Source organism: Bubalus bubalis, chromosome 9, assembly GCF_019923935.1.
Source record: "Bubalus bubalis isolate 160015118507 breed Murrah chromosome 9, NDDB_SH_1, whole genome shotgun sequence".
Classification (NCBI taxonomy): domain Eukaryota; kingdom Metazoa; phylum Chordata; class Mammalia; order Artiodactyla; family Bovidae; genus Bubalus; species Bubalus bubalis.
Genome location: NC_059165.1, coordinates 65387222 through 65402971, shown reverse-complemented (window position 1 = coordinate 65402971; position 15750 = coordinate 65387222). Strand labels below are relative to the sequence as shown.

At 40.3% G+C, this 15750-nt stretch overlaps 1 protein-coding gene across 1 annotated transcript; it reads right to left on the bottom strand.

The window, feature by feature from the left end:
• Nucleotides 1-294: 294 nt before the first annotated feature.
• On the bottom strand, nt 295-13304 carry C9H5orf15 (chromosome 9 C5orf15 homolog). The gene is made up of 3 exons (XM_006042814.4): nt 13121-13304; nt 4006-4532; nt 295-1774 (listed from the first exon to the last, which is right to left on the bottom strand). Exons 1-3 carry the CDS (start codon nt 13257-13259, stop codon nt 1643-1645), a joined length of 798 nt encoding a protein of 265 aa, XP_006042876.1. The 5' UTR covers nt 13260-13304; the 3' UTR covers nt 295-1642.
• Nucleotides 13305-15750: the final 2446 nt, after the last annotated feature.

The window sequence follows — 15750 nt, the reverse complement described above, 5'->3', positions numbered from 1 at the left end:
AGACAACAAGGAAGCAGGATGCCAGAAGTGCAGCACACTGATTTAGCTGCTTTACTTTCCTTTGCAATCCTACTTTGCTATGGTTTTCAATGAACCACAGTACATAGCCATAAACTAGATCTAAAGTAGGATCTAGAAATGTTATGTGGAATTCACAGAAGCAGAGTCCCAGTGCTAAAAGGAACAAAAGCAAGCTAACACATTTTCTTTTTTTTTCCTCCCAGAGATACACTACCCATCTATCACCACCCAGTGAAGGCCGCATCATTAAAATGAAACATGCTTATAAAATCATGAATTTATATCTTTGCCATTTATTTTTTAAAATCTTATTCAAAATATTAAATAATACAATTTCAGATATGAAAAAATTACTGCAAGAACAGTTCAGGTGTACCTCCACTGTGCCTCCCTTCCTTACTCAAACAGTAAACGGCCCACCCAAGAGAAACGATGGACTGCCCTGCCTCTTCCATCTCTACACAAACAATATGCCCACTAGCTCACCTGGGTTTCGTGAGTGGCGTTTAACACATATTAGGGGTTATGTTTTCTAAAAAGTTGTTGTGACACCTGTAAGTCAACCATGTTTCAAATCATATATTTACATACTGATCAACTCCTTATGATAGAAAGACAAGTCAAAATTAAATAAAGTAAGCAATTTCCAGTTGCTATTAAAAAAGAACAAGAAACCAAACAAGCACAAAGGGAGAAAGAGCCAGTGTACAGATACAGCCTTTATGTATACAAACAGGTATAATTTTCATTTGAAAGACCTAGATCCAATATCATTTAAATTACAATGTCTCCTAAAATTCATTCAAACTTACTATAAAAAATAAGCGAGTGAACAAATATGATATAATTTTAAACTCTGCCCCTTGCTTGAAAGCTTGGAGGAACCCGTGCTACAATCAATTGCTAAGTAAAAGCAATTGTACGTGTATTTAATATTTCACAACAATTTCTACCTCTAAATTTAATTCAGTAATTCAAAGCAAAAAAGCTATCTATAACATTTTATTTACGTCTACTGCAAACTGCAGAGTCTCTATTGCCAGAATTTTTAGACACATTTATTAATGTGCTACTTAAAATCGTGGTCAGAATGAGCAATAATAAATTATACATAAATTATCCAAAAATATCCAAAGCAAAGAGTCCTGGAAGAAAAAAATGTGACTTATATGTAAAGCATTATTACATACATCCTTGTAGATTACAGTTTGACAGCACAAAGAAATGTGTGCTTAAGAAACAATATTTGGATGGCAGAAAGAGAATCTGAGTCAGCAATATCAGATGTGTTAGAATTTAATTATAAGTTTGGGATTTTTTTAAAGTAGCATTACTAACACTTCCAGAAGAAGTACAATAAAGAAATCTAAAACAATAAAAAACTAACAGGTAATGCTTAGCTCCACATTTTGGACACCTGATTGAATTTACCTCTAAAAATGTAGATAAAAAATTATATACTCCTTGTTCGTGATACTTAATTTCCAAAGCACCAAGGCAAAATAAAGAGAGGCCCACCTCTCATTTAAGTATGAACTGCCAATGGCAAACATCTGCACAATATCATATAAAAAGTCAAGCAAATAAAATTACATAATAAGCAAATGCAAATCACAGTGCTTTAAAATATATAATCATTGGTAATCTTCAGAGAAGGCATTGCTTCATTAACATTCTGGTCAAGACGATGATATTCCACTGTTTTGGAACAAAAACCATCACGCCATTTCCTGCTTTGAACCAGAAGGAAAATCTGAAATAAAACAAATCAGATATTCAAAAGAGAAAATAGAGGACATGCTAAAAGTTTTTATAACTGAAATATCTGTCTCCTAGGTTCCCAAACACAAAAGTAAAATGTCAACAACAAAAGGGCTATTTTGTTTTCCATCTTGTAAATAAGCTGAAACAGTGCTTTTTAAATTTTAATGTAAACAGAAGTCCCTGTTAAAGACTGATTCCTGGCCTCTCTCTTCAGAGATGAGCTAATAGGTAGCAGTGGAGTCCAGGAACCTACCTGTTTAACAAGTCCCTTAGGCGTTTAAGTCCCTAGGGCTTCCGAGGTGGCTCAGATGGTAAAGCGTCTGCCTGCAATGCGGGAGACCCAGGTTCAATCCCTGGGTCGGGAAGATCCCCTGGAGAAGGAAATGGCAACCCACTCCAGCACTCTTGCCTGGAAAATCCCATGGACGGAGAAGCTTGGTAGACTATAGTCCACAGGGTCGCAAAGAGTCAGACATGACTGAGCAACTTCACTTTCTTTCTTTAGGTGTTTGTAATAGAGATGGTCCCACACTGAACAGTGGAATAAAACATAACTGGCATTCAAAATTTCATCCACCTACAAATACTTACAGAACTACTGAGAGACCACTAAACCACAAATAAACCAACTCAAAACCACAAGTGAGATATTAGAATCACTGATTCTCTAAGCTGGAAGGCATTCTGAAATTACCTTTGTATCATTTTGCAGGTGAGAAAATCAATGTCCTTAAGGGGAAGTGGGTGCTAGGAATCACAAAGCAAGTTACAACAAAGTCAAGAACTGAGATTTCCTGACCAGTAAGTATTAAAAAGGACACTGTGTTTGATTTCCCTTTAAGTATTTAAAAAGTTTAACTATTTAGCTCAGGACTGCAGAGCGCCCAGATGAACCCTCACACTAAATTATCCATAGAGTCCTATTTATGCCTCCTCTGCCTCATGTAATCCAACAAACCAATTTTAGTACAGCAATGTTCATCATATTATTATTTCTGGATCAAAGTTTGAAAACAATCTAAATACTCAACAGGAAAAAGTTAAATTACGTAGCTATTAAATCATGTTTTTAAAGAATATTAATGATATGAAAAATGCTCATGATTTGTTAGGTAAAAGGCAAGATATACAACTCTATAGGAAATCAAGTTCATTTAAAAATTATTAGCATACACATATATATCTGAAGTATACACACATTTACAGGCCAGAAATATACCAAAATGTTCATAATGTTCAGCTTTGGGTAGTAGCTTACATTTTCTTTTCTATATTTTTCTGTGTCCCTAAAAAAGGCATCTAATACTTTAACAACCAGGGGAAAAAGTTATCAAAATAACATTAAGTTCAATGTAAATACATTAGAAGTCCTAAATTAACATCTCCCTCCACAAGTACTCCCAATGAAGTAGCAATGCCAAATTAAGACATAAAATCTTAAAAAAAAAAATCATCAGGCTTTGGTTTTGCTCAAAATCAATTGGCTTCTTTTTTTTAAAAGCACATGTAGTAGGCTTCCTTGATAGCTCAGCTGGTAAAGAATCCCCCTGCAATGCAGAAGAAAGTGAAAGTGAAGTCGCTCAGTCGTGTCCGACTCTTTGTGACCCCATGGACTGCAGCCTCCCAGGCTCCTCCATCCATGGGATTTTCCAGGCAAGAGTACTGGAGTGGGTTGCCATTTCCTTCTCCAGGGGATCTTCCCAACTCAGGGATTGAACCCAGGTCTCCCACATTGCAGGCAGACGCTTTTACCCTCTAAGCCACCAGGGAAGCCCCGGGTTTAATTCCTGGGTTGGGAAGATCCACTGGAGAAGGGATAGGCTACCCACTCCAATATTCTTGGACTTCCCTTGTGGTTCAAATGGTAAAGAATCCACCTGCAATGTGGAAAGCCTGGGTTCGATCCCTGGAGAAAGGAAAGGCTACCCACTCCGGTACTCTGGCCTGGAGAATTTCATGGACTGTATAGTCCATGGGGTCGCAAAGAGTCAGACATGACTGAGCAATTTTCACTCACTCACTCACATGCAGTAAAGCATTCTGTCATTTGTTAAAATCCACAAAGACATACAAGCTGATGAGATATCACAATATTTTACCATCAACTGAAACCTGATTAAAAGAGGGGAAAAAATCTCTGAATAAGCAAAAGCATTAATAAGAAGTATGACTGAGATAACAGAGGGCAACTAGAGGGGGTGAAAAAAAGCTCAAACTTACCTTCCTTTTGTTGTGATATGTAATATAAACAATAGCAATACAAAAAGCAAAAATAATAAGGTGGAAAAAGAAATGGCTATCTTCCTCTTCTATATTTGAGGGTGGGGTTTTAAAAGGTCTCTCTGACTGTTCAATTTCCATGTAGCCCCTGTTTTCTTCCAAGGCTTCACTGGACTCATCATCCCGGGGGCTGGTGGTCCAGTCATAGTCTGGTTCTCCATAATCCCCGTTGTCCAGAGTGTCTTTGGCAGTAGACGGAGAACTGTTCAGTGTGAGAAGATCCTCCTCCTCTATGCTAGGATCTTCATTGTTATCAACTTCCTCTTGGGACAGAGTAGTAGTAGGCAAGGGATGAGGGGACACGGACGCCACTCCACTTTTTTCTGTACTAGTTGTGGGAGGGAGAGTGGTGCTGATTTGGGAAGCAGAAGGTGTGGTTTGGTTTTCATTTGTTAAAGCATTCATATGTGGAGTAGAAACATCTGACGTGAGTACAGGCTGGCTCAATGACTCAATCTGTGATGGAACTAAATAAGTAAAGAAAGAAATGTTACACTGAAATCTCCAAATTTATCTCCACCAAGCTAAAAGGAAATACACCTATATTTTTCACTAAGCTCAGATTAGTCACCTTCTGTTCTGCAGGTACTGAAATCCAACCTTTGTGAAAGTAGAACAGAGGGCACAAGCTCTGTGTGGACTTTGCCACTGTGACCTAAAGTCAGACCCCTCTCTATTCCTTCTTTTTCTTAAGGTGGCAGGCTAGGAAATGCAACAGGTCTCCTATGCTGCTTAAGTTCTTACTATCTGGCAAGGCAACTGTTATCTGATGAATATTTCATTTTCTATTTTTCATTTTTTATTTCATTTTAAATGCAACACCCAAATCCAGATGTACCTGTTATGCTGTCAGCAATTATCCTGTGTTTTCCCAGCCTGTTCACCCTTCTCTCTTAGTAGACCATTCACAGCTTGCTCTGTCCTCAAATTTCTAAAACCTTTTCTGTTGTCCTCATTGTCAAAGGCTCATATAACTTCCTGACTTCTCTTAGAAAAATGAAGCCCTCAAAAGAGAAGGTCCACAAACTACCAGAACTCTAGGCTCATAAGTCCAACTGTCTACCTGACATGTCTGCTTAGATTTGTCATTCAAATTAACATGTTCAAAATGAAATTCTGACTTTCACTGCTAGGAAGATGGAGTAAATGTATTTTTCCCTATTCTTCCCACTAAAAACAAATAAAACTCTTCCTATTACATATAAAATAACACAATTGTGAAAGGTGGAAAGAATAAGGCAGAGCAATCAGAGACCTCAGGACCTGAGAAACAACCCAGAGTTGACTATCCTGAACTTTTTTTACCTCATGTATTCCTGACTTGGAGCTGAAGAATCCAGTAACCTGGAAACACCCAAGAGTATGGACAAAACGGGCCCCCAAAAAAGCCTGCTCTCTCGCCAGAAGATCAGGAGAGAGGCAGCCTAGCAAGAAAGAAAACTTTTAGACGACTGCTCTTACTCTCTCCAAACAAAGAGCACCACTCTCCACTCACACTTACAGCAGCAAAGACCAAGTGGGGAGCCTAGATTACCACCCTGACCAAGCTGCAATGAGGTGCCCCTTCGCCTCCATAAAAGGATGTGTCTGAGGAGGCCTATGCTATGCTATGCTAAGTCACTTCAGTCGTGTCCGACTCTGTGTGACCCCACAGACAGCAGCCCACCAGGCTCCCCCGTCCCTGGGATTCTCCAGGCAAGAACACTGGAGTGGGTTGCCATTTCCTTCTCCAATACATGCAAGTGAAAAGTGAAAGTGAAGTCACTCAGTCGTGTCCGACTCTCAGCGACCCCATGGACTGCAGCCTACCAGGCTCCTCCGTCCATGGGATTTTCCAGGCAAGAGTACTGGAGTGGGGTGCCATTGCCTTCTCCTCTGAGGAGGCCTAGTGGACAGTCAAGACTTTAGCCATGGCCCCGCAGTAACGAGGCTGTCCCCACCAACATGTCAGCGCAGGCCACAAGAGGAGCCGAAACTCCCACCTCTGCCCAGAGCTGCCAGGACCACCACTGTCCTTAAGGCTCAACGCAGATCAAGTAGAGCCCCTAGGTTTCTAGCTCTAACTGCAAGTAATGTGCATCAACCCCCACCTCCCCGTCAGAGCAATGTCATAAAAAGCAACTAAAAGAGAAAGTTTAAGACCAGAATCTTAAAAACACAAAGTACCACAACTTACCACATATGGAATACATAATTTGACTAGCCCTTTAACTATTAAAGAAACTGAATTGTTAATTTTAAAATTCCCCAAAATTAAATATCCTTGCCCACATAAGAATGGAGAATTCACTGGAGAATTCTACCAAATGTTTAATGTAGAGTTAACACCAATTCTATACAACCTCCTCCAGAGACCTGCAGAGGGAACGAACACCTCATGATTCCTTTTATGAAGCTCCTGAAACCAAAACCAAAGACACTACAGAAAAAGAAAATTACACATTGGTATCCTTCCTGAACAGAAATGCAAAAATTCTTAACAAAATACTAACAAATAGAAACCAGCAATATAAAGTTCCCTGGTGAGCTAGTGATTAGGATTCCAAGCTTTCACTGCCCAGGTTCAATCCCTGGCTGGGAAACTGAGACACCGCAAACCACATGGAACAGCCAAAAAAAAAAGAAAAAAGAAATGACCAATATATAAAACGATACTCCATGATTAGTAAGGTTTATTTCAGAGATGCAAGATCGCCTCAATACTCAAAAATCAATGTAATCTAACAAGCTAAATTAACCTTGGCCTAAGTCTCACACCTTTTGCAAATATTAACTAAAAAATGGATCACAAGTTTAAATGTAAAACTACACAGATTTTAGGGCCTTGCCTGGTGGTATACTGGATAAGAGTCCACCTCCCAATGCAGGGGACATGGGTTCAATCCCTGGTCCAGGAAGATCCCACGTGCCGTGGAGCAACTAAGCCCATGCGCCTGGAGCCTGTGCTCCACAAGAGAAGTCCACACACCACAACCAGAGAAAGCCCTCACGCAGCAACGAAGACCCAACACTACCAAAGTTTAAGTAAATTAATTAAAATAATAATTTTTTTTAAAACTACACAGATTTTAGAAAAAGACCTCCAACAAAATCTTCAGAATCATGGACTAGATAAATTCTTAGACCAAAAACACAATACATAAAAGGAAAAATTCATAAATTGGATTCCGTCGAAATTTTAAAACTTTTGTTCAGTAAAAGACTTTTGTGAGGAAGAAAAGACAAGCTACCAAGTGGAAGAAGTATCTGTAAGCCCCATACCCAACAAAGGACTAATATCTAGAATACATGAAGAATTATGACAACTCAAAAGTGAAAAAGCAAACAATCCAATTAGAACATGGACAAAAGACACAGAGAGACATTTCACCAAAAAGAGTATACAGATGGCAAACAAGCACGTGAAAAGATGTTAACCACTGCTGCTGCTAAGTCACTTCAGTCGTGTCCTGACTCTGTGTGACCCCATAGACGGCAGCCCACCAGGCTCCGCCGTCCCTGGGATTCTCCAGGCAAGAACACTGGAGTGGGTTGCCATTTCCTTCTCCAATAAATGGGATTTTCCAGGCAAGAGTACTGGAGTGGGGTGCCATTGCCTTCTCCCTTAGCAAAATGCAAATTAAATCTCAATGAGATATCACCATACACCTATCAGAATGGCTAAAATAAAAAATAATGACCATGTCAAATGTTGGCAAGGATGCAGAGTAACAAGATCACTCACATGTTGCTCTGGTTACATAACATGTGACAACCATTTCAGAAAACAGTTTGGCAGTTTCTTAAACTAAATGTGCAACTACCACCTGACCCAGCAGTTACAGTCCTGGGCATTCATCCTAGAGAAATGAATTTTTATGTTCACATAAAAATCTTTGCATAAATGTTTATAGCAGCCTTATTCACAATAGCCAAAAACTGGAAACAACTCAGATGTCCTTCAATAGATGAAGGGTTAAACAAGTGTACTACACATAAATGCCAAGGAACATTACTCAGCAATAAAAAGGAACAAACTATTGATACATGAAACAACTCAGATGAACCTCCCAAGAATTATACTAGGTAAACCCAGCCAACTCCCAAAAGCTACATAGTATATGATTTCATACATCACATTATACTAGGTAAAACCAACTCCCAAAAGCTACATATGATATGATTCCATACATCACATTCACAAAATGATAAGATTATAGAAATAAAAAAGATTAGTGGTTGCCAGGAATTCAGGAGGGAGTAGGGACAGGGAAAAAGTGAGGGTGACTTTTAAAAGAGCCACAGAAAAAATCCTCATGGTGATGGAAATGCTCTGTATCTTGACTGTATCAGTATCAGTGTCTGGTTGTGGTACTGCACTACAGTTTTGCAGGATACTATCACTGAGAAAAACTGGGTAAAGGGTACACAAAATTTCTGTATTTTATTTTTTACAACTGCAAGTGAATTTACAATTATTTCAAGATGAAAAGGTTAAAGACATGAATTTTTACTCCCCACTCCAAAAAGAGAAGACAAAGAAACAAACAACAACAACAAAACCCTGCTCTATGTACAGTCTCCCTCTCAGTTATGACAACTCCATTTTTCTGTTGTTCAAGCCTAAAGCTTTGCAGTCATTATTTTAACACTCCACATCCAATCTGTCACCCTACCTTCAAAAGATATGAAGAATTTGAAGAGTTTTCACCTCTCCATTGCTACTGCCTAATCCAAGCCATCATCTCACCCAGATTATTACAGTAGTCTTCTAAATGATCTGCCTGCTTCTACCATGATCCCCAGTGTCCACTCTCAACGTAACAGCCAGAGTCACCCTGTAAAACCTTATGTTAAATGATGTTACTGCTCTGCTTAAAACCACCTAGTAGCTCTCAGCTTCTCTCAAAAGTGAAATTCAAAGCCTTTATAATAGCCTATAAGCTCCTATATGATCTGGTCCCCATTATCTGAATGCTATTACCTCTTACTAATCTTCCAAACTATTCTATCCCCACTGCCTACTTAACAGATAGCAGGCATTCAATAAACACTTACTGAACATGCTCTTGACCCAACTCTCACCACAAATCCTACACTGCTTCCCAAGTAGTGTTTCTGTACCTGCTGCTGCTGCTGCTGCTGCTAAGTCGCTTCAGTCGTGTTCGACTCTGTGCGGACTACACCCTCTCAAAAGCCTTTCTCATAGTTCTTAGCCAGGTAAAACCCCACTCACTCTTCTAAGGATATCTCCAACGTCACCCTATCTGTTGCTGTAACTCCGATACCTAGCATCAGGTAGGAGTCCACCGGGGAAGCTCCAGGTAGGAGTAGTTAATAAATATTGCTCAAGGAGTAAAAATGTGGAAATTAGGACTTCCCTGGTGGTCCAGTGGTTAAGATTCTGTGCTTCCACTGCAGGGGGCACGGGCTGAACCCTGGTTGGGAAACTGAGATCTAACACGCCCTGCAGTGCATCCAAACAATAAAAAACACTAGACGTTACATCCAAGAAAACAAACTTGGAATTCACCTGAAACATTTGATGTAAATTAGATCAACCTTCTGGACCACCACTCCTTCAAAGAAAAAAGGCTAATCCAGTCAGCTATGACGTGTTTTCAGAACAAAGTGGTAACTCTGACTTCACAGATTTACTTGTTCAAGTTTTTATATAGCTTTAGATTTCTAAATATATGTTCCATCTCTACCCTTCCCTATTTGATATTACCTCTCTAGTTAAAAGTTAACTTTTTAAAAATTAAAAGTTTTTAATTTCTCTTCTACTGGTCCCTTTTTAAAAACTTCCTTACACTGTATCAATATTTCTGATAATTCATTCACACATTGAATTCTGAGAAAAAAATGCCTTAAAAATTGAATACATTACATAGTAAATAAATTAAGGCAACATCTGGGAGCAATATGATGGCAGAATGTAGAAAGTAGGCATTTTTGAAATAGCATGGCAGACTTGGTCTTACAGTGAGTATCCCATAATCCAAAATAATGCTTACATTAGTTTTTTTAAACTCATCAAAACGAACACATAAAACTAAAAAAGTCTCAGAGATTGCCAAGAAAACACCCAAGCAAGCACTGAAAGTTTAAGAAATCTAACATGGAACAAGTTTAAATAAAACTGATATGGCAACTTTCTAACATTCTATGGTTACTTGAAGTTTGAAACTCAATACATTCTAGCTAGACTTTCATTTTCTTCTGACAAGAGTAACTGTTTTGAAATCACTCTACCCTAAGGCACACCTACAAAGAACATTTGTATTAGCCAAAGTTCTACACATGCTACGCTGTACTGCAAGGAGCTGCCTCCCTATTAAAAGCACATGTCAGAAGATTTTCAACCATCTCTTAAAAAGTTGTTTCTGAAACTATAGTTACCAGCTACATATACCCCTAAACCATATATCTTAAGCATTCCAGCAAGAAATATAAATGTTTATATGTCAGTTTTTTCTTAGATGATTAATGACCAAAACAACCATGCTACTTAAGTACTTTAGGAACAGGAATACTTGCATCAACAAGAGAAATCCTCCTTATTTACTAGCTATGAAAGGACCTTGGGAAAATGAACCACAGTCCCTCCCCAGACTTACAAACACTTCTGGGAGGGTGGTCCACACACACTCAGTCCTGCTGGGGAAACCCAAGTAAGTAACCACAGCACTGCAGCAGAGGAATGTATGGCTAGACAGCCTCGCTGGCAAATAAGTGAACACTATCCCATTCATACTGTTTTCCATCTGAACTCAGAAAAGATTTAGGCCTAAGAAGGATTGTGCCTTGGCCTGAAAATAAAAAGGAGCTACCACACAAGATACTGCTTAAATGGATTATAAATTCTTATTAGTGCATTTGTTCCTCCCAAGTCTCAGAATATGGTTTACAGGTTTCATTTCTCAATAAGGCCTTCAATATCTTGATTAACAATGTAACATTTCTAAGAAAAGGAATACTTAATCATGCAGCATTATTTAAAATAGCCAAGACACAGAAACAACCAAGGAGCTCATGAATCAATGAATGGATAAAGAATTGAGGTATATATACAGGATGAATTATCATTAAGAAATAAGAGAATGGAATCTTGCCATCTGCAACAACGTGAGTGGATATTCAGGGCATTACACTGAAGTGCAATACGTCAGTAAGAGAAAGACAAATATCATGATATCATTTACATGTGGCATTTAAAAAACAAAACAAAAAAGCTAAACTCACAGATACAGAAAACAAAATGGTAGGGGAGGCAGGCGGAGAGAGTGGAGGTGAAGGGAATCAAAAGATACAAACTTCCAGTCATAAATTAAATAAGGCATGCAGATGCAATGTACAGCATGGTGACCATAATGAATAATACTGCATACTGGAAAGTTGCTAAGAAAGTAAATCTTCAGAGTCCTCATCATAAGAAAAAAAACTGTTGTTAACGATGCAGGGTGCTGGATGGCACCTAGACTTCCTGTGGTGCTCTCAGTGTATACAAACATCAAATCATTATGCTGTACACCTGAAACTAATATGTCAATCATGACTCAAAAAACTAAAAAAGAAATACTTAAATCCTACAGATCCATCAAAATGAAGCAGGGCTATCTAGGACACAGAGGGACACAGAGAAGGGGGACTATGTTTACAATGAATCTCACTTATCCCAGAACTCCTGTCCTCTTAAGCCCCTCAGAAGTCCAATACTCTAGCATTCTGGCTCTTCACCAAGCACGATGGGGTCGCTAAGAGTCAGGCACGACTGGGCAACTTCACTTTCACTTTTCACTCTCATGCATTGGAGAAGGAAATGGCAACCCACTCCAGTGTTCTTGCCTGGAGAATTCCAGGGACAGCGGAGCCTAGTGGGCTGCCATCTATGGGGTCGCACAGAGTCAGACACGACTGAAGCGACTTGGTAGCAGCAGCAGCAGAACCTCCCAGTCCTCAGAGAGGCAACAGTACTCAAAGATAGTTCTTTTCCCTTTTGCTCTCCAAAATATTCCATCAGCTCAGTCCAATCACTACCCCTACCCACCTTCATCTTTACGGCTGATCTCACCGTCCCTTGGCCCAGCTAAACCCCCGGGCACCCAGCCCTGACCTTGGGACTCTCTCTGGATACCACACCTTCTAAACTCTTCAGCACATGTTCCCTCTGTCCTCTCTTCTAGACCCTCATAACTCCCATCTCTATAAAGAAAAAGAATAATTAAAAAAAAAAAAAAAAGCTGTGTGCCATTCCAGTTCCACAAGAATCCAGCCATTAGCCACTGCAAGTGCCCATCACAGTGGGCCTGAGGGGAATTCAGGATAGAGAAAAACAGGATGCAGTATTCTGCCTTGGATATACGGGTCCTATCTAAGGAAATGCCTCTTTAAGGAAAAACTTCAATAACCCCAGATTCCTGTGTCTTCCCATATAGAGAAAAGTACTAAAATTATAACCTTCAGATCTGTTGTTATTAGCAATAATCTTTTGATGTTCGAGTACATGTCCCAGCAAAAAAAAAAAAAAAAATCATACATATTCTGGCTCGTCTCTTGACCTCTTCGAACAATTGCTCAGAACTGAAAAGCTGGCTCCGCCCGCTACAACCTTTAGTAAGACATTGAATAAACTCAACTCACAGCTCTTACAGTTGTGCGTTTTTTGTGTTTTTGTTTTGTTTTGTTTTGTTCTTTTACTCCACACCTCCAAGGGATTTTGGAGACCATATCACAGCCATTCTCTGTAGCAACCCATTCTTTAAGACTCTCTAGACACCACGGCCACTCCTCCTTCCCCGCCCATCTACACTCTAGCTCCCCGGGTCCCCGGAGCTTTCAAGCCCACTTCTGAGGCCTCTTAAAGACCCTACCTTCACAGACCCCTTCAAACAGCCTCCCTTACCACAGACCTTCAGACAGCCTCGCCAGGGCTGAAGACACCCTCCCCCTCTAGATACAGCCACCTGCTCCGGACACTCGGAATCGCCCGTTCCCTGGCCGGGCCCGTCTTGGCCTTCCGCGCCGGGGCCCTCCCCGTCTTCCCGCGCCCGCCCTGCCGCCGCGCCCCTTTTACCACTGGGCATGATGGCGGATGCAAGCAGGAGGGCCAGGACCAGCGGCCGCGCCAGTCCTCCGGGGACCTGGACACCTGGCCTGGGCAGCAGATTTGCTTGCTCCGCGCCGCTCATCCTCCTCCGGGCGGCGACAGCCATAACGGTCTCGGTTACGAGCCTGCGCGGTTGCTAGGCTCTGCGTCGTGACGTCAGACATTGCGTAAAGCATCGCGGCGTCCGTAGGCGTTTGCGTCCCAGCGTGATGACGCTGCGGCCAGGAATGGAGCTCTGGAAACGAGAAAGGCACAGCGGGATTTGGGGCAAGGGGGAGAACCTTAAAGTCGGCTGCAAACTTAGGATGTAATTTGTAAGGTGTGAAGAGGGTCCGAGCAAGCCTCTCCCTCCCACGTGATGGGCTACTATACAGCTAATTGTTTTAAAACATTTTTAGAAGTATTCAACTTCGTAATAAGAGTGATCCCAAAAGAGAAGTAACTGCCCTCCCACTCCCAAAGGCAAAGGAAACATAAATATTAAGAGTGGGTGGTGGAATTTTAGGTTAATGTTTTATTTTTTACCTTTCCCCATAGCCATTTATTACTTCAACAAATACTTAGCACCTCTCCATATTTCAGTATACAGCACTGAAAGAAACTCCCCACCTTTGTGGAATTTTTCTTGTGAGGGAGACTATAGTGTAAAATACATACTATATATAATGATAAGGGTATTATGAAAGAAAAGCAGAGAAGTGAGCTAGGAAAGAGTAGTAAGCTTCTATTTTTAAATCCTGTAACTTAAAACCCCCAGTATATGAAAATGCAAATTTAGAAGCTTCCAGGAAGTTCCCTTAAGGCCCCAGCCATAATGCTGTCATCTGTGTGTTCTGTGAATGTTTTCTTTATAAATGTATATAGGCTTCAGGTCATAAAATTACATTTGATTGATTTGCAGGAAAATCATGTCATGAAACAAGACATTCATTTTACCCCACAGCTCCTCCACTCTGATCTCCATGATTGCCTAAGAAGCTTGCTCCTCCCCCATATACAGTTGAGCTGCCTCTCTGAGGAGAGAGGGCCTGTGTTCTCCTGAATCTGGTTTCCCTTAACATTTATCTGGCCCTGGTGACCGCTCAGAAACACACAAACTCTGTGTTGTTAAGAAAACTAAAAGGTCATTCATCTATTCATTTCCCCAAGCCAGCCACAAGCCCAAATAGACTGAATGGTACCCTTATTGCAAAACTTTCAGGGTAGCCAGGGTTCAAAGTCCTCCCAAGTTCCCTAGAGCTTTCCCTCTGTGAGTACAAAAACCATCACTCAGTTTTACAAATAAGTCTCAATTCTAGCGTCTGCATGTTGGGAGATTCAGGCTTAAACAGGCCTTTTTCCTGTAATAAACATACCTTCAGTCCTCTTTTTTTGTCCCCTTTGTTCCTTTGTCCCCGTACTAGATTGTTCCAATTCTCCTACTGGTGTATCATGAACTCAGGGCATTTTGCACAATATTCTGACATGCTGTATGTAACAGACAATATATAAATGGAAAATATTCCCTCAGCCCTTTGTACCTTTCAAAATATCATTACTGTACCTAGCATCTGACTGGATGTACCCAACAAGCTTTATGCACCACATTCTCTGAACACATTTAACAAAGTTCTCTTTGAAATAGCTGCAGGTCTTTATGAACCTGATGAAATATGACAAATACTGAGGCCAGCAGGTTTGGGGTGACCAGTTTGCTAAAAGTAAATCTGATACCTGTTTGGAATTGCCACTTCCAAACATCCATAAAAAGGAATTCTGCCTAAAACCATTTATCGCTGAATAGGAAAAAAGTTTACATTTGATGAAGCTGAGTAATACACATGCAGAGCTACTATTCTATTCATGTTTTGTAAATGCTTGAAGTCCACAAGTTATTTTTAAATACATATGGCAGAATCCATCCCCAGTGATCCATACCTTTATATGATCCCCTGCCTTTGGGAGGGACAGGTGAATGTGAGCTAGCACTCCTGTGATTAGGCTATGCTATGTGGACAGTTGACTTTAATGGGAGACTATCCTCAGTGGACATGATTTAATCAGGTGAGTCCTTGAAAGGATTAGGACACTATAAAATAGTTATGGGGATGTAATGTACAGCACAGCGACCATAATTAATGGTCTTAAAACTTCTCATCAGGGACTTCCCTGGTGGTCCAGTGGTTAAGACTCTGAACTCCCAATGGAGGGGGCATGGGTTTGATCCCTGGTTGGGGAACTAAGATCCCACATGCTACGTGTCCAATAAATAAATAAAATAAAAACATTAAAAAAAAAAAAATCACAAGCAAAAAACAATTCTGTACAAGTAATGGATGTTAACTGGACATCCAGGTATGGTGACTATTTCACAATCCATACAAATATCAAATCATTTGTTGTACACCTGAAACTAACATAATGTTATATGCCAATTATATCTTAATTTTAAAAATAAAATTTGAGAATTAGGTGTTTGGGTTCTTCTGGAGGAAATAAGAAGTGTGGCAAGGATTTGCTGGTGAAATTTTTCTGTTCCAGCTGTTCCAGCTTTCAAAATGGAGAAGACCATGTGGCAAGGAATGCAGATGGTCTGTGTTTGCTGAAGCAGCCCCTAG